The sequence below is a fragment of the Podarcis erhardii genome, assembly GCF_964252035.2.
Source record: "Podarcis erhardii genome assembly, chromosome: 11".
Classification (NCBI taxonomy): domain Eukaryota; kingdom Metazoa; phylum Chordata; class Lepidosauria; order Squamata; family Lacertidae; genus Podarcis; species Podarcis erhardii.
Genome location: NC_138501.1, coordinates 33,654,800 through 33,674,537, shown reverse-complemented (window position 1 = coordinate 33,674,537; position 19,738 = coordinate 33,654,800). Strand labels below are relative to the sequence as shown.

Genomic DNA, 19,738 nt, shown 5'->3' with positions numbered 1-19,738 from the left:
AAATGCTGCAGCATTGCTAGCAGTTCTATTCCAGCACTGAAATATTTTTGTGTCTTCCAACTCGTTACCCACAAAATAGAATGGGGAAAAAAAGGTTTTTTGGGGTTTTAAATGTATTTAATTGCAAATACAACATGTAACCATAATCATATTACTGTGCATTCTTGACAATAAGAATCTCTTTATACATCTTTTTTCCCCTGGCAGATGGTTGCAGAGTGTGTACATTCCTATTTGGGGGGCAGCAAAGGTGCATAACCTTGCGACACCATCTGGCAAACCACTGCCAGATAATTGCCTACTTCCATTCATCAGCTTCCCTCCTTCATGGGGTGGAATCCCTGCAGTCTGTCTGCAGGGGAAAAGCAAAACTGTTGCTTCAGTGCGGCTCAGGGTGGGTTCATTGAAGAACTTGGGGGATGGGACGGGGCAGAAGGAACGATCTCTCTCTCGGCACTAGATGGCACTAATGAGGAAGTGGTTCCCACAACTTGCAGTTTCTTAGAAGTGCTTGGCTTGGAAGAAGAGCAAGTGATGCTAAATATCTTAGCTGTGTTGAGGAAGAGCAGAAGGGGAACCCAGAGAGGGGAAGGAGGGTGAGAACCATCCCACTTTACTTAAGCCCTGTAATCCTCTTCATTGCTTTCAGGGGTTGTCCCAAGAAAACCTTGCTTCAGTAATCCCTGGAAGGAAGACATATGAGAACAGTGAGTGGGGTGGCTGTCATTTGCCAATTACCTAGGCACCTCCACTGGCTTCAAATTTATCTGTTAGCTTCAGACTGCAGGCTATCCATGCACATCGGCCAGTTTCCTTTCACTCATCACCTTCATTTTGTGCCCCAAGACTAACTGAGGTCAACCTCTGAACATGCACACATGTGCCATTTGTTTTGACCACATTCTTATGCGAGCTGACATCTATAAAGAATGGCAGGAGACACTTAGCATTCATTTGAAACCTCCCACTCCCACTTACAAATATAAACCATCCAACATCCAGACACATTCACTCATTATTCACTTTCTTGGTTGACCATAAATAAATATTTGATTCGGGGGGAAAGAAAAATTAAGTGGCAAAAATCTACTTCAGAAAGACGACACATTCCACCAGCTGGTTAGAGAATTTTTATTGTTAGGGAGTCCAAGGCCATTTTGAAATCACACCATCAATTTTTTTTAATCCAACATTGTTTTGTGAGCTATTTTATACCTTGTGTAGCCCCAGAACATAAAATTCTTGGTGCTATAACCCCTCTCAATACTTCCATTCACTCCCAATCCACAATTAGAAAAGAATTCATTACATACAGTTAAAAGCTAGAGTATGTCAAGGAATGAAGCCCTATACATTAATACGTTATTTTTTTAAAGCAATAAGTTAATATACACCTCTTTATTGTCACTGTATGTTGCATTTTAGTTTCACAGTTAAAACTAGACTATGACCCAATTGTTTTACAAACTGTTCTTAATACAGCTTTTATGCTAACCTTTAAAAATCTCCTTGGAATTGAAACACTTCTTAAAAACTAGCACATATCAGTATACTAAACTGAGTTGAAGCTCAACATCATATGAAACAAGCTTGAAGTTTATAGCTGAAATTGTTATATACAGTACAAACAAGCTGCTAAAATTTTATCTGGTAATTGTTTGAATTCAAACAAATGCAACACTTATGTTCACAGTCACTTAAGTGGATTTCAATACTTTTAATGCAAGCCCACTACATTTATAGTAGAGCTTGACAGGAACAAACAGGTTTTTGGAAAACAAGTATTTATCCAATGTCCTAAAACATCTTGAGTGTTTTACAAGGAGAGCCCAGAACAATAACGCTACAGCAATTAAAGCCACAGAAGAACAATTCACATTTACCCTTCCCAACCGCTGCATTATCACGTGTTGTCATGCATTTGAATAGTGTTGAAAAATAAAAGAGGGTATAAATAAGTGAAAGCCTGGCCTCACTGAAATGCAGTCAAAAGTTTCCAAATTATTTCAAACACACACAGCTAGGCCTTCCACATAAATGCATCAAGTCTAGCTTTGTGGTATGCTGTGAAGAGGTTATTTATTGAGGCAGAGGAAAGTTCCTTGAGGGGAAAGGTCTCTTGAATGGGCAGTGATAGCCACTTCCTGTAACAAAGCAGGATTCAGCAAACAAGATTTTAGTTAAAGTGAGAGTGGTTGTAAGTATCTGCTTCATCTAGAAGAGCCAGAAAAGAAAGGAACTGCATCGTGACAACAACTGTATCTCAGCTAAGTAGCAGAATTCTCATGCTTAAAACCAGACCTAGAATTTGTGGCAGCCTACTATATGCAATATTCCTTCCTAACTGAACACTGCATGAAGCTTTCAAGGTATTCAGACACTTTGGAGTCTTATACTTGTAAAGAGTTTGAGAGCCCTTAGTAACATTTTTCTAGATCAGCTTACCAGGAACATTTCACCAAAAAGGTTGGAAAGGTAGTTCTGCAATCCTACATTCAATTACACAGGTACGAGCCTCACTGGACACAGTGCAACTTAATCTCCGCCCCCCCCCAAAAAAAAACCCCTATGCATGGTCTTGCGCTGCATCCTTCAATGTGTATAACTGGTTACAAAAAGCAACACGTTCAACCATTTCAGGATTAACGTTTTGAACGACCTCTATTTGAAGTATACACATGTTGCATGTGGAACCATGAACAGCTGGTGAGGTGCTGCTCTGGGTAAGCTGATATACTGCTACCCTAAAGGATTATCTAATTACTAGTTATAATTATCTAATATTAGTTGTGTTATCTAGAACCAACATAGGGAAAACAGTCTACTCAAAGGGTTTCTGAAAGGAACATTACAGGCCAGATTCAACTAACCCAGCTTGTCAATGGAAGCCAGCAGTAGGACTACTGCTAATGCAATGCAGCTTCCTCCCTCCTTTCCCAAATCTGCTCTGGAAGGTTGGTAAAACCCCTGGAACAGTCCATGGGAAGGAGAGGGAGGATAATTTTGTCCGGCAAGCAGAAATTCTTGTGCTGAGAGCACAATTAGAAGGGTATGAAGCTTAATTCCTATGTTGCTTGGGGAGAGAATCTGGATTTAAAAAACAGAACTATCCTTTTTAGGCCAGTACCAGCAGTCAAATTTGCCTGCCTCAGCCGTGCCTGCTGCAGCCTGGAGACTAGTGACTACAGCAGCGTGGAATCAGCATTTGAGCTCTGAACTTTTACTTAACCACATACATGCCCTCTTCATGGTGTAAGGGAACTTCCTCACACAGCTCCACACAATTCCTCCATTAGTGTATCTGCAGAAGGTTATCCAGATGTATGTTACAGAACTTGGGACCTGTAACTCGAGTGTCCTGTCAAAGACACACATCCTCTTTCTTCAGTGCACTGAATGTCCAAAAGGATGAATCCAAATGCTAACAACTGGTGTCTTCATGTAATTGGGTTAAATATTTCACAGACCTACAAAACACAATGTGCTCAAGCAGCTAACCAAGTGATAAACTGATTAAGGCTAATGAGATAAACTGCTACAGATCCTTGTTACAGAGCTTTCCCCATTCACAGATCCTCTGATGTTAGAAAATATATATACAAGCCTATCCACCATAGAATTGTAGCCGAAAAGAAGTTTTGAAGGCAAAGCTTACCCCAGATTTGAGTAAAAGTGCAGCCACTGTGACAGTGTAATTGTGCTTCAATGTTTCTTATATAGGGAGTTGCAAGAGAGGTACTTCAGCTTTCCAAAACTGTACATGGTTTCCCATCAAGAACTGAAAATAAACCATTACTGATTTTATGGAAAGAGGGGTATGTAATCACGTACCATAAAGTTGCCTGCATGGCACAATGTACATATGGAATTCAGATGAAGGAGGGAAAGGAGGATTTTAAGAAGCTGATTAATATAAAATTTCCCCCGAAAAGTCATTAAAATGTATATTTAGGCAACGTCCACTTGCAACCTCAGTCAGACAAACAAATACAACCGAGGAGAGATTTTAACCAGGGCACATTTAGGTCTTGGATAGCTGGAGACCTGACCTACCATTAACACAGTCCCAAGAGTTTCATCCTGCATGAGAAACTCCAGCATCCATTTTACTGCTAGTCCTTCTGCAAGGTGGTGTTTTTTCCTCTAAGATGGAAGATGAAGGAGGAAAAGTACAATGAAACTCTGAAGGAGTTTGGTTGCAGTAGCTTCTGGGGGGTAGTGGTGGATATTTGGAGCTGTAGAGTAAGGATGGTAAAGGTCTTTTGGCATGATGGCAACATTCACCAACTCCAAGGACCACTTGCCACTGGTAGGTGTGCCCATTCCATACTCTCACATCTGCAAGCTACACAAGGTACCCAGACGAAATGCACATACATCTACAAGTACACAGGCTCTATGTCCAACCCGGCACCATGCCTACTTCATTTTTCTTTTTATCAAGAAGTGGTTTGTGTGTGCCTGCATGCCCAAGTGAGATCTGAGAAAAAGCAAATGCAGCAAGGCCAACTCTGAAAGGAGCAAGGTCAAATAAATGCTAAGTTCCTAAAGTACTTGTGAGAAGATAATTTAGTTGCTAATTAGGCAAGACATTTCAAATCTCATTTCTTAAAAAAACCCAAAAAACACCAAGGCACCTTTCTTGCAAATCCACCACACCACTATTAAATTACCATAATTTACAGGAATTACACACTTACTGTACCACACCCCAATAAGCATTCCAGCAAAAATGTTAGTTGTTTTCTTTAGAATACATAGCCTTAGATGAAAAGTTCATGTTTGACCATCTCAAGTCACACAAATAAATTAAGTGATCTTCAAGCTTAACACTTCTCAAGAGGACCTTATGCGACATCCAGCACACCTGCGGCTACCAGGTGTCTCGAGAGCCAATCCAGTCCTTCATACAGTCCCATGCCACTTCGGGCATCACACCCTTGAATGTACCAGCTCCGACCACAGCAGAGTTTGTGCAGACTCAGCAATTCTGTGACCTCTTCTACGGAAAGTGCCCCTGCCACATCCTGTAAACAACAACCATATACTTAAATGCATAGACAGTAACTTAAGAATTAGTAATCTTAACTAATGAATGCTGCAGATTGAAAATTAAAGTCAGTGCCAAAACCTACAGAATTTTGTTAAATATATTTAAATACTTCACAAGTATTCAAGTACCAATTATGTTTTTAAGAAACTTGGCTAGAACTCTATCTGCAAGATTTTGGAAATTAATAGAAGACCCCAAAACAGACTGTTAAGAAGGTTGGGATTTTTATTTATTTTCGGCTAAATTAACAGTTTATCAGAGGAAACATTACAATTAATATAGCCTTTTAAATTTTGTTTCCGTACTTACTTTACACTAGCAAAATGAAGTTAAATTGAGACAAATGAGAAAACTAAAAAAAGGACCACAATACCTGCTTATTGGCAAAGATCAGCAGCAAAGCATCTCGCAACTCCTTTTCTGTTAACAGTTTGGCAAGTTCATTGTGTGCTTCACTGACCCTGTCTCTGTGGCTGCTATCAATAACAAACACCACCGCTACAGAAAGAGAACAATTATGCAGCTGCATTTTGCAACACATTTTCATTCCACATGCAGATATTATAACTTAGGAAGCAGGGGAAAGACTCCAGCCCTATATTTTACATCTGAAGTCTATACATATTTTCCAGAAATTGTTGACGTACTACAAACTAGCAATTGAACCATTTTCTTTACTAAAATTAACTGCACTGTACAACTTTCTAAACTGTATTAGCCTGAAGCAAAGCCAAAAATCAAATCTGAAAGTAAATGCAAGTCACTCGTCACAGAGACCAAAACTGAAGAAATTAAAATGTTGTCTAGAAGTCAGATCCCTGAATTGTTGTACCCTGAAACACAAAACCCACTGATTTCCATGGAATTTACTTTCAAACAGATGTGTTTAGAATTACATCATTTGACAATAAACCTAGGAAACATTCCCTTTCTTACTTTTAATAGGCATAATTATTCATTGTACATTTCAATGAGTCAAAATATGAAATATGGCACTCTTACCTTGTGTATTGAGGTAATAATGTTTCCACAAAGGCCTCAACTTGTGTTTACCTCCTACATCCCAAATAGTGAACTTCAGATTTTTATATTCTACAGTTTCAACGTTAAAACCTAAAGGAGGATGGAAAGGAAGGGCCTTTTAACCACACCTCTGACAAAGGATTTATATATACATATTACTGGTTCCAAAATCAATGTTACTTGCCTATTGTTGGAATAGGTTGCATGAATTCATCCTGCTTCAGCTTAAATAAAATGGTTGTCTTGCCAGCTCCGTCTAATCCCAGAGTTACAACCCGAATCTCCATTTTTGGCCCAATGTGTACCCTGTTGTCCTGCAGCCAAGAAAAAAGATATTGAGAAACCTGAATTTTGTCGTCCCCCCCCCCCCCGCCGACGCCCCGCAAAAAGAATTTTTATTAGCTCAAGGTGCTGTGGCAAAGGAAAATCCTAATGTAATGTATCATGTAAGTTTCTTGCTTGTTAAGAGTGTTTTAAGTTTTGTGAACTGCAAAGATGATTAAATGTTGTAATGGAAGAAACTCGTACTCCGATTCATAGGGGTATATGAATTTATATGTATTGATGGGCCATCAACTATATTTCCCTCAGAGTGGACCTACTTAAATTATTTTGTGATGTTAAGTAATTTCAGAGGGTTTCCTCTGAGTAAAATTTAGCTGAATACCACCCAATGTCAGGAGTTTCCATTGTAGTGTGAGGGGCAGTAGTCAGAAGAAATTGATTCTTGTGCAGGTGTATTTGGGTGGACACATGGAGCGCTTTGAATTTCTGACACTCTGTCTCATTTAGGATACATAAGTTTCACCTTAAAGGATGCCGTTCTGTGGGTGAGCCAAGACTAAGTAGAAAGCCAACACTTTTATTTATTTTTTAAACATGTGTTAGATTTCACTTAACCAAGAAGATCTAAATGATTTGCAAATAACAATATAAAATATTCAAAAGAAAATAACCCAAGTAGCACATCCAGTGCTTGGGGGCTGCAGGAGGTGAAAGAAAGAAGGGCAAGCCACACGGTGTGAGCTGAAGACCATTTGCATGATTACCCCAAATGAGCTGAAGACCATTTACATATTACCCCAAATGATAAATTTATCCCATTGGTAAGTTGTTGTTTTTTTTGCTGAGGATACTAAAAGTTTTGTGACCAGAATGGTTACAATTTTAGTCCGACAATCTACAGGATAATATGTTTGACTAAACAAAAACATGCACAATTGAAAAGGTGCAAAGTCATTTTATTAGCAGATACTATTTTAACCAAAACACTTTGAATTAGGGCAACAGCCACCATGACTTATAGGATGTTAAACAAAAGAAAAACATTCCTACACAGTCACCCTAGTCTTCGGGTCTATCTTTTTTTAAAAAAATTATATATATCCAAGACATGATTGCACAGTGTTGCAAATTACTTGTAATTTGGGGAGCTTCAAAAGCCAGCTGGCCATGAGTGTTTCTTGCTGTACTTAGGGTGGCAGAGGAGAAGAGGGAGAAAGGAAGGAAGGAAGGAAGGAAGGAAGGAAGGAAGGAAGGAAGGAAGGAAGAGGACAGAGTTCTTGCTTCTCTCTGGATTCATGATCAAAGTCTTGAAGCAACCTAAACATGAGAAAACTGTACCTTTGTAAAAGTAACTGGAATGCTAGCATCAAGTTGTATATGGTCTGCAAGCTCGGTAAACTGTTGTTGTTGTTTTTGTAGTGTTTCTAGAAGCCTTGTAATTTCTTGTTTGGCCAAGACAACTCTGCAGTCATCCTTTAAAAAGGAAGCTAAATTTAATACAATGAATGCAGTACCACCTATGTGTTTTCCTTCTCAAAATCCAGCTGAGCAAGAAGTTACGTCTACCAAAAAGAAAGTTACATTTTTTACTAAATTTAAAATTGAACTTTAACTCAAGCAGATTTAAAACTCTACTATAACTGAAATAAATTGTTTCATGATACATCAACAATGGAGAAATGGAAGACAGGAATGCATGCTGTTCACAGAAGCTTTTGTTTGTCTTAAGGAAAACACAGTAACACTACACAGGAACCAAGACAAGAAAGCTACTGTATTATTCAACTGAAACAACACTGGCAAATATAAAGACTTGAAAGGAAAAAGAATCTAATTAGGATTAAAAATGGGTGCTACTATCAACACACACAATTGCTCCTTTTCTTGTTTTATTTTGTTTGGTACACAAGAGGCAGCTGAACACCTTTATTTTAATGCTCAAGTGACTATGTAAGAACATTGCCCCTACAGTATTTTGTCTCTTTAAGGCCAAGCCTAATAGGTTTCTACATTAATTTCTATACAACTAGCTACTTCTCCAAAGTGTGGATCCCAAACGTTTCACTAGAAAAAGGCATCACCAACTACCGCATTTTTCGCTCTATAGGACGCACTCTTTCCCCTCCAAAAATGAAGGGGAAATGTGTGTGCGTCCTATGAAGTGAATGCAAGCTTTCGCTGAAGCCTGGAGAGGGAGAGGGGTCGGTGCACACCGACCCCTCTCGCTCTCCAGGCTTCAGGCAGCTATCCGCAAGCCTTCTAAGCCCGGCGGGAGTTCCCCCCGGGCTCAGAAGGCTTTCGGATAGCCTGTTCTGGGGGCTGGGGTCAAGGGAAGCCCCCGTCCCCAGCCCCGCAAGCTCCGGGAGCGGTGGCAAGGTTGTGCACAATCGCGCCGCCTCTCCTGGACCTGTTCTGGGGGCCGGGGTCTGGGGAAGCTCGGGCTTCCCCAGCCCCAGCCCCGCAAGCTCTGGGGAGCTGTTTGGGGCTTGGGGGGAAAATAATTTACCCTTTATTTCCCCCCCCCCTAAAAACTAGGTGCGCCCTATAGACTGTAGACTGCTTAACATAAGACATAGCTCTGGAGAAAGTAGTGTTCGTTTTTAAAATGTTACCAGCCTCCATTATTGTGAGGAAAGCTAGAAGAATAGTGCGCCCTATAGAGCGAAAAATACGGTACGTTAAACTTTTATATTTCAAACCTATCCTTTGACTCAGATGCTACAGCACTTTTGCCTCCCATCTCCTCGCTTTTGTTATCCAATACTTCTCCCTCCCACAAGGCACTCACCCAACAGAGAAACTTTTACAAACTACTGCTGTGTCCCAAATCACCATTTGTAGAAGCAGAATTTTAGAATAACTAAGCTTACACATACAATTAACCCAATAAAAGCAAATCCCTAACACAGTATTTTCCCAACAATAATTATTTTGTTATCCAATACTTCTCCCTCCCACAAGGGACTCACCTAACAGAGAAACTTTTACAAATTATTTATAAACCACCTGACACTGTCAACCTTAGACAGCAACCTAAAGTACATATATATGGAAGAGGGCCACTATATGGATACTTCACCTGCTGCAATGTCTTTTCACAGTGAAGGCAAGCTGTTGAAACCTGGGACAAGAGAATAGTCATATCTTCTTGCTGTTGCCTAAGCCAGATCAATTTCTCCCGCACATGGGCATCAACCACACTAAGTGCCATTTCTTCTTGGCGGCAGAGGGTTTCATGAAGATCAGAAAAATAGGCTCGCACACATGAACGAGCATTCTCTGCAGTACCTGGGACCTGGGTGGTTATGAAATCAAGGAGACAGACATTACGTTGTTGCAGACCTCTTTAAGACAGAGCTTTAATATCCTTCTCCATTGCAATGGGCTGGCACACAAATTTCCAGTAGACAGCTTAACATAAGACATATCTCTGCAGAAATTAGTGTTCATTTTTAAAATGCTACCAGCCTCCATTATTGTGAGGAAAGCTAGAAGAAGAATGTCAGTGTGTTTTGAATATTAAAGGAGTACTATAAGATTAGAAGGACTTTATTGCATACATACAGAAGCAATGTACACAGGTTAATACATTAGCAAGATTTTAAAAATACTTGTAAAGACATTATGACTGGGCAATAAGTAATTTTAATGATTTTACAATTTAAAATGGACATGTGGTATGATGATAAACAATGGAACTAGGGAAGGGAATAGGGGGAAGTCAACTCTTTTTTTAATGTTCGAATATGTATTGTTGTTTTTATTTTTTGTTGTTTTTGGGAAATTAATAAAATAATATTAAAAAAATGAATGTTAAAGTATTGCCAAAATATTTTATGTTTTCAAATCTCATGATCTCTGTTGGCTCTCCTGTGAGTTGGAAGTGGTGACTCCCTATTCTGAATTAACCCAGCTAGAAGAGGCACAGTACTCCATAATATATATTAACAGCTCACTGTTAGAACTACTCTTCCACTTTCCTAGTAGTATCTATCTAACACTTCCACTTTCCTAGTAGTATCTATCCTTTGAATAAACTTTTGCCAAGTGCCTTAGCAAAATACTGTAAACCTATTAACTCATTGCTTTTAGAAGTGAAATTCACAAATTAGAGGTAACTGAGGGCCAAAATTGTAGCTCTAGAGTACAGAATTATGTACCACACACAAATTGCTACATCTAAAACAAAGTGTAACAAAAATACTAGGTATATTCTAATATGTATCTTCATTCAAATTAGCCTGATCACTAACAGATGAAATATGCAAGCTAATCTAATTCATGATGTTTCCACAGAAAACCTTATATAATCAACACTGCTATTTCTGCATAATACTAAGGTTGGTGTCCTAGTCAAATCAGCTAGGAACAGCATTAGGAGATTCTGAAAAGAAATAGAAACACAGACTGGAATAACCCCCCCCCCCACAAACCTAAGTTCCACGTGTCCAGGAAATATCAGATTTGTATTTCACCAGTAGCTACCTGCCATGCTACATAGTAAGCCATTTTTGAAAATGAAATACTTTCCAAATCATTTAGTGATATGGCAATACAGTAAATAAAAATCCTACTAGGTAAGTCTTAGGCATGCACTTTGTATCCTAGCTGTATTTTTCATTATCATCTCTATAATTATTCCAAAATCAATCATTTCTGCTTCTTCATGGCTTCTTTCTTCTGAAAAACAGCTTTGCAAAATAGTCCATTACCACTGGTGAGTTAACAGAACAGACTTCTTGGCTCTATCTTCTCCTTCCAGAAGGTCCTCTACCCTTGCCCATACCAACTTACTTTTGATAAGTGGCCTTGAAAAAGCTTTTGTGAGTCATGTTAATACTGGATAACGTGGCATACTGCTTCATTTAAAAAGTGTAAAGGGGTGGGGAGATATAATAATGAAGATTACATGCAGGTTAAGGAAATGACAAGCTTGCTTACATGTTCTGTATGAGCCATTCCAATTCCATCTTCAATTATCTGTTCTCCTCCTTCTATCTGCTGAACTATTCCAACTAGTTTCCGAGAATAATCTGATATTTCTTCTGTGAAAGTTCTTATACAGTGAGCCATGTCTAAAATGGAAGCACGGATCTGGTTTGCTTCTGGTTCCAAAACACTGTGCTAAGGGGAAAGCATCAAAAGTAAATCTGAACACCCATTTCCAAATTCTTCCCATCTACAAATTCTGCCCCCACACAGTATGAGAGAGAAAAAAGAGCAAAACTTTGGACATTCTGCCTCAGGTGCTTAGCGCAGAAATGTAGGCGCACAAGGTAACTAGTCTTTGCATGCTCCTTTGCATGAATCATCTTTCAAAAGCAGTGATCTTTAATTTATCATAGTAAGATTTAAAAAACTTTATTATTATTTAACAAGAAGTATGTAAAGACTAGTTATGTTTCAAAAGAGATGGAAAATTAAATATAAGCATTAGCTGGACAGTATTATACATCAATATACGAACACAAAATTGTCTAGCAGCCCTACTAGGTGACAGCAGGAAAGCAGCTTTAGTGATAGCTTAATGATACCCTGGAACATTGCCTTTATTAAATAAGTAATGTAAAGAATAGGAGAGGGAACAAAATATAGTCTGATGGTTTGTCAAATGGGCAAAAAACCCAACACAAACTCTCCTTTTCATATTAACAATGACATAGATGGACAATAAAGAATTGACACAACCTACTTTATGACCCTGATGCTTTCCATATTCTTTGCAGACACAACACATGAGAGGACTGGCTTGACACCCTTCTTCCAGGCACACAAATTCAATAGCATGCACTTGGTGCTGAGAGCACATGGTCTTCTCATGAGGTTTATCAGCAAGGGGCACACGTCTGTGTTTTGCAAGTGTCTTCGTGGAATGTGTGAGTTGGGAACACTCTGCACACAGGTGAGTGGCACAAACAGTGCAGTATACTGAAGCAAGATGCGTTTCATCTTCATCACAGCGGACAATGCACTAACAAAAAGAAAAACTAGAACATTATTTACTCATGGTAACTGGCCGCATAAAAATGTTTTTAATATTAGATTCCAAGGCATTGTACAGCATTAACAAGAAAAACAGACTAAAATGCACACAATTAAATCAGTAAAATCTTTTCAAACACCTTGGTGAATAAAAGTGCTGGAAGCTTATTATGGCTACAAATCAAAATCCCAATGCTTGCCCAATTATCGCCCAATCGATGAAACAAAATTTTATAGATACCTGCTCTAGGGAACTAGCATATACTTTCTAGAAACTACTATATAGTCAGAAATATTGAATAGAACAGCCGTTACTTGACATGTGGGAAAATGGTTGTTTGTACATAAGAGCATGGGCAAAAGTTTATTATTGCAAGGTGATTTCATAGCAGAAGGCATCGCTTGGAGCATGAACAACGCGTGGACAGCTCATGCTCTTCCGATGATTGGTCCACGTAGCATAGCCTGATCGACTACGTGGCCTGGTGTGATGGCATGGCATTGTCCTTATCTGCCAGCTGAGGGAAAAGTTGCTTTTTGGTATTTGTATCTTTTTGGCTACACACAATAAATGTTTGGCTGCAGCAGCTCCTGAGGCAGTCAGATTTCTTCAACCCATCTTTGTGTGAGACTGATTATTACTGATGGCGAGCAGGTTCTCGTCATTGACAGTTCTGATTGAGAGTGCAGGTACAAATCTGAAATTATATAGTCCAGGAGAATCTGTACCACTCGATACTCCTGAACATGTAATTTAGGTCCAGGTCTTTTAGTTGTTAATGTAGTAATGTTGAAATCACTTAATTAAAATCAAACATTTATGACATCTGAAAAGGACAATCAAACTGAAATATAAAAAAGTGATTGGGAACACTACTCTGAAAGTGACACAAAATGAAATACAAAATTGATTACTACTACCTCTCCAGAGAGGCCAATGGCTTCTTCAGTTGTCCCACACTGACCACCAAGCCCATTTTGAAGTCGTTCCAGGAGTTCCAACAAAGCAAAGTTTTTTTTCAAACCCCAGACACCAGAATCTCCTGTTTTGGAGGGAAAAAATAAAGTCAGCAAAAACAATATTCTTTTGAAAAGTGATTCCATAGCCAGAAAAGTTTTTCAGTTTGCATGAGCTCTCTCTCAAGATCTTATGGTCCATTAGATTTTATAAACTATATGCTGGATCTTCCTTATTTACTATATTTCACCTACTGTAACCCCATGTTTGGTTGTGGAACATCAGTGTGAGAAGTTTTCTGCTTTCAGAAGACTTCATAGATTAACACTAATATATTTTTCCTTTTACTCATCAATCTTTAATCTGAAGCCTTTGTGTGGTCTAAAGTTAATAACTTAGGTCTCATTCATTTTAATGGGACACACTGAAGAACTCAACAGGGCACAAAATGTGGGTATTGGGCTGAATTGTGCTATTCATTTTTAACAGCAAGCCTTTAAATATGTTAGTGCTACTGAATTTGTACTGACCCACTACAAATTGCTTCTATCTCTGTTGGCTTCAATTTTTAATTAACCCACCCATATATTGGTAGAGGTTAGGATAAATACTTCATGGACAGCTGGGGTTTCTATCTTTTCACATGTATATATTTTCATGGATGGATTCCAGTACAGTACTTCAAAACAAATGGTGGTTTTGATTAAGCCTGTCCAAATTTATTTCAGCTAATGTAGGAACTATTCAAAGTGCTAACTGCCAGGTTCCTCACTATATGTGCAGGTTACATAATTTTATAGATATGCCTATTGCATGAAATCTATGGAACATTCTAAACAACAACAAACCTACAGATTTTGGCAGCCTTTCCTTAGAAAAGGCATGAAGCTTGAATAGCAGGGAGCCTGCATATCAGAAACAAGACTGCATTATGTGGGCAATCATGGAGTGAATACTGAGCCCATTGATTACAGTACACCAGTCACGAAATGGGCAAACATTCCTCTTTGATTCATCAGTGACTGAGGATATCAGAGCTAGAACACATACTTTTCAGCAACAGACATTAAGAAGAGTTCTCCTGCCCAAGAAACCAGACCAAAACTCAAAAAGGATAGGTGTGATTGTCTGGCACACAAGTACAAAAAGGGGTGCGGGGAGGATTATTGAGTAGCGGTGCTAATTTAGTGTTAATCACGTGCATACTGGGTCTTGTGTTTATTTTAATTTCTGTTCTGCCCAGGCTGTTCTCTCTTCCATAGCTTAGCTTTTCAGCCCCTTTCCAAACTCCCCCACCACCGAAAGGAGGAAAATTCTGAGAGGTTACTAGCAGTCTCTTTACAGCGATTGGCAAAAAGTGAATAAACAATTTAATGCACCTCCATGATGAAGGTCCCCTAGTGCTGTTGATGAGAATGTGTAACCATTCGCAGAAAGTCAAATCCTATTTCAAATAACTGAACTGTGTATCCTTTGGAAGGGGGTGAATGCAAAGTGAAGACTGAAAAATCATGGAAGGAATTCCTACAAGTTCTACAAACAGGAAAGGGGGAAAGCGGCAAATTGCTTTCTCCCAATCACTCAATATTTGAGCGGTGAGTAGGGGAGAGAAAATGAAAGGTGTGGCAAAGATTTCTTCCCAGATTTCTCCCTAGGACTGAGGCACAAACATATTCATGTTGTTCAGCTTAATTGTAAGATACTACAAGGAGTAAGGCTTATGAAGGCTGAGCCACATACTGTTTCATTAAGCACATTTAATGGTGCCTTGATGGGTGCTTTTGTCTTCAAAGGTTTTGTTTTGGGTCACTGCACCATAACTTAATAGGGATCTGAGTTGGCTTGTACAAACGAAGCTAGTATTTGTGTTTAAAAGGAAATGTCTGCTCTCTTAAACAGCTCAGTTCTTTCTGCAGTGTTGCCCCCTACCTGATGCCACTCTTCCCTACTTCAAATCCTTCATCACCCCCCCCCCCCTCTTTTCACAGCCCTCAGCTCAACCAGAACAAATCGTTAAGTATACATATTTATGCCCTATTACCTCTCCCTACAGCTCAAATTTAGACTGTAACCTCCCCAGGGCAGGGACATGTCTTTTTCTTATGCTGCTCCTTGCAGTTCCGTGCACACAGATGGCATTATACAAATTAATGCTACATAATAGACCTATTTTGCATTATAAACACAACCTTGCTTGACTCAACCTGTCTGACCTTGCTACCATTTTTATTGTCTTATGACATTAAGCACTAAACAGCTGTCCTGAGATAACTTCACAAGCAATGTTTACAATGTTACCATAATGCGAGCAAGATTAGAAATATAGGGTGGTATCAAACAAAGTAATATCAGAGCAGACTCACTGAAATCAATGGACTTAAGTTAGTCATGACTAAATCCACAGATTTCAGTGGGCCTACTCTGAATATGACTGGTTGACTACCACCCATATTTAATAAAATAAAAAGTTGAAATAGTTCTGAGTGAATGATGTTGCACACTTGGCGACAGTGGGCTACAATAAAGTGCTATAGTTCAATGGTAGATTCAATGGCATCTCTAGGTAAGGAAAGATCCCTGTCCAAAACCCGAGTCAGTGCTGACAATACTGAGCTAGAAGGACTGCTAGCCTGACATGGTGTAAGGCAGCTTCCTAGAGACCTATGTTTCTTCACTGTTAGTTCAAGAAGAGACCCTTGTTCATGCAGAAAATTTTGGATTTTGACTTTTGCTTTCATGCATAGCCACCAAGGCTTCTCAAAAGTAAATGTTCTTACAGGCAAATCCTAAATTTGTTTTACTTTAAGGTATATTTCAATGTGTTCAATACATTATAGGTTGGATAATCTATTATGTTCAAATGAGGTTATCCTTGTTGGGAATTTTATGCAGCCGATGCTGCTAGTGTGATTAGTATAAATCGCATGAGATGTCTGGGAAGAGTGTGGAAATGGAAGACTGTCTTATCTCTTCCATCTGAGCGTGTTTTTGTACTGTACCTTCACTTTTGCAGTATGCAACAGGTTGTTCTGCCAGAGCTTGGAGAACACAGACGTGATTATGGATTGTCTGTATAGACTGTAAATAAAATGTAGTTTAGATCTACGGATGTTTCTTTCTTCTTGCTGTAGGATGCTAGAAGACTTGTGTGTACTTTTCATATGAAAAGTGTCACAGAGAGGCACTCTGGAGATGAAGGGACATGCCATTCCAGAGACGTGCCTACCGGGAGACACTCAGAGGTCCTGGGGGGGGGGGGATCACCGTCTCCCCAAGAGCATTTTTCCAACAATCCTTCCTCTAAAACATTAAATCTTCCATACGTTTTCATAGTGCACATTGCTCTTTTCATCACATCACATTGCTGCAACTTTTGAAGCGAACAAGTCAAACTTCTGAACTGCCTTGCAACCAATGTCAGTGTTTTGTTTTTTAAGTGGTGGTTTGCCTCAGTATATTCAAGCTATGCAGATATATTCTAAGTGTGTCTGTTGTACCTGCCCATTTGGCAAACCTATATAAAATGACTGCTACCTCCAGCGTGAGAGGTAGTACTAATACTAGTGGGGAGAGTGCTGCTGCACTGGTGTCCTCCTTGTGGGCCTCCCATAGGCATCTGGTTAGTCAATTTGAGAGCAGGATGGTGGACCTACACAGGTCATTAGTCTTCCCAACAGGGCTTTTCTTATGTTCTTAATTCAACAATTTATAAGCAGCTTACCTAATTCAGTAACCTGCCGATCAAAAGGACACCGAACTGCTCTGCCATGGAGAGGAAGTCGAGTGAGACAGTCATGACAGACTGTATGACCACACAAAAGCAGTCTGGGAACTTTGTCTCCTTGCAGTGAAAATACATCTTCACAGACTCCACATTCCAGAACCTATAATTTACAAGGGAATACGTTCAGTTTTTAAGCACTAGGGAAGAGCTAAAAGTTAGTGGTAAAGAGCAAGCAAAAAAGGTCCCGGGTTCAATCCCTTGTATCTCCAGGTAGGCCTGGGACTTGTGCCGGAAGTCCTGGCACTGCCTGTCAGCATCAACAGTACTTACTTAGACCAATATTCTGACTCGGTATAAGCCAGCTTCATTGTTAACAATGTTTATTTGGATGCAGCCAACAGATGCCACTATGGATGGGGATGAGGACAGCCGCATCAGTCTCTCAGGTCAGACCTCATTATGATTAAGTTTCAGGTTAGCTCTATATACTAAGAACTACCAGATAATTAGTGGATCCTAAAAACTGTAGTCCATGACCCAAAGCACTTCCTTAGTGGTTGGTATGTTGTATTCCCTAGACCTTACTACACACATCTGTCCTACTGAGTGAATTGGGGCTTACTTCTAGGTAAGGGGTATAGGTATAGGGTATAGGTATTAGTCTCCGTATAGTTGTACTTCTACACAGGATGGAGAACCTTTCAAGTAACTGAGCTTAAGATAGCACTTCAAAGAAAGTAACAACTATTTTCCAACAAAGGTCTTTATAAGAAATCACATTTTTTATTCCACAACAGCAAAAATTCCAATTTATTTATTTATTTACTTAATAAATTTATATCCCAATTTTAAAAAAGAAACTTTTAATAAGACAGCATGCAAAAATTACAAATTAAACAAGTATATATCAATAATATAACAATTCATAATTTAAAATACCTGCATTAAAATAGCAAATACAAACCCACCACTGTAACTAACATAGATGTGGGCAAGCTGGAATACAACCCATTTGTGTGGGTTTGTAACTTTCGTGAACTCAGCTGTCAGGCTGACCCTTAGGGTGAAACCATACATTTTGGACCAGGATTATTAAGTATCTATTGCTCAAGGTAACTTCTATCTGCATTATGCACATTTTTCTGTATGGTAGAACATAAAAACGATGTATAGCCACAAACTGGATCTCATGTTCATGATTATAACCCACCCAAGGTCACTAGACACTCTTGTGGAACGAACATAATGCATTTTTGCATCAAAGAATTATAGAATCATAGGACTGTAGAGCTGGAAGGGACCACGAGGACCATCTAGTTCAACCCCCTGCAATATTTTCAAAATAAGACAGAAGGCTATCAAGATACAACGTCCATATTGTTTACGATACTTAATATGTTTCCAGTTCTGTAACAAATGTTTGCACAGTTCCCAAATGCATGGGAAACCCAGTGTACCAGTTTTGCCTCTTCATCTGTTCTGCCCCTTTATATTCTTGCCATCTATAATGGAACATTTCCTTATACCCCAACTCTATGACAGGCAGAACTACTCAAAGCAGACCCATGGAAATCAAAGTTAGTAATGTCCATTAATTTAGATGGGTCTAAATTAGCTGCACACAACCCTACATTTTCTGTTTCTTTGCCGCCGCTGCATCTTCATGTCCTAAGTGTCCTAAGATGTTCCACTTGCTTATTTACCGCCTACTGAATAGATGCAAAAAGCTAGAAACCTGCCGGAGAAAAAAGCTGGAACCCTACATGTGAGATTCCCCCTACCTTGTCCCACCTCATTTGTCAAACCTATCTGACACGCATGGTAAATCGCTCTGGACACCCCCTTGCTTTAAACAGTACAGAACATACAACGTAGCATACAAGTCTCTCTCTCTCTCTCTCTCTGTGTGTGTGTGTGTGTGTGTGCGCGTATATATATGTGTGTGTGTGTGTGTATATATATATATATGTGTGTGTGTGTGTGTGTGTATATATATGTGTGTGTGTGTGTGTGTGTGTATATATATATGTGTGTGTGTGTGTGTGTATATATATACAGTATCTGTGTGTGTGTGTGTGTGTGTGTAATGTGAAGGGGGAGCGGGGAGCGGGGTAAATACACACGAGGGTTGCCCGACATGGGCACAACCGGAGAGAACCGACCCGCAAAACGTGAAGGCTCTTGCAGGAGATGAAGGCGCTACAGCCCGGGAGCCCAAAGGGGGCGGGGGCTCCCCCCCCTCTCTCTCTTTCCTCCCGCCCCCACCCAAGACAGCGAAGGACGAGGGGGCTCGGCCAAGGCGGCTTGGAAGCCCCCCCTCCCCTCTGCTCCCTCTGCTCACCTTCACCACAGGCCCGGCCGGACTCCGGCTCTGCCTGCTCCCGGCATCCAGCCCCGCACTAGCCCCGACCTTGTTTACACCTAGCGCGGCCATCTTGGAGAAGGAAGGAGAAAGACCAAGAAGAAGCTGCCTTCGCCGCTCCCACAGCGGAGTGTCCCCCTGGAGACGGGGCGGGGTTACGCGCCTACGTCACCAAAGAGAGCCGTAGGTAAAGGAGACAAACGTCAAAACACACACAACAAGGTCGCTTTCCCCGTATCTTAACCCGGTCTGTGGTTTCTAAGCACTGCGCATGTCCGTTTCTTGTCACTCCCCGTTTCCCACTATGCCATTGGCCGCCATGATAGCGGCGCCGAGGGACGTTAAAAAAAA

The 19,738-nt window shown here is 40.0% G+C and overlaps 1 protein-coding gene across 1 annotated transcript; it reads right to left on the bottom strand.

Moving 5' to 3' along the window:
• Positions 1-1,117: 1,117 nt before the first annotated feature.
• Positions 1,118-19,625, bottom strand: TRIM23 (tripartite motif containing 23). The gene is made up of 11 exons (XM_081880820.1): positions 19,367-19,625; positions 17,023-17,185; positions 13,265-13,386; positions 12,054-12,332; positions 11,303-11,485; positions 9,441-9,656; positions 7,700-7,834; positions 6,261-6,390; positions 6,056-6,166; positions 5,427-5,551; positions 1,118-5,027 (listed from the first exon to the last, which is right to left on the bottom strand). The coding sequence occupies exons 1-11, from the start codon at positions 19,457-19,459 to the stop codon at positions 4,848-4,850; spliced, it is 1,737 nt and encodes a 578-aa protein (XP_081736946.1). The 5' UTR covers positions 19,460-19,625; the 3' UTR covers positions 1,118-4,847.
• Positions 19,626-19,738: the final 113 nt, after the last annotated feature.

Excerpts from the sequence above, each read along its gene's own strand:
- TRIM23 (XM_081880820.1), bottom strand. The coding sequence starts at position 19,459 with ATGGCCGCGCTAGGTGTAAACAAGGTCGGGGCTAGTGCGGGGCTGGAT. Across the intron at positions 6,167-6,260 it reads GCAACCTATTCCAACAATAG|GTTTTAACGTTGAAACTGTA; the intron begins GCAAGTAACATT and ends ATCCTCCTTTAG. Across the intron at positions 5,028-5,426 it reads TGATCTTTGCCAATAAGCAG|GATGTGGCAGGGGCACTTTC; the intron begins GTATTGTGGTCC and ends TGTTGTTTACAG.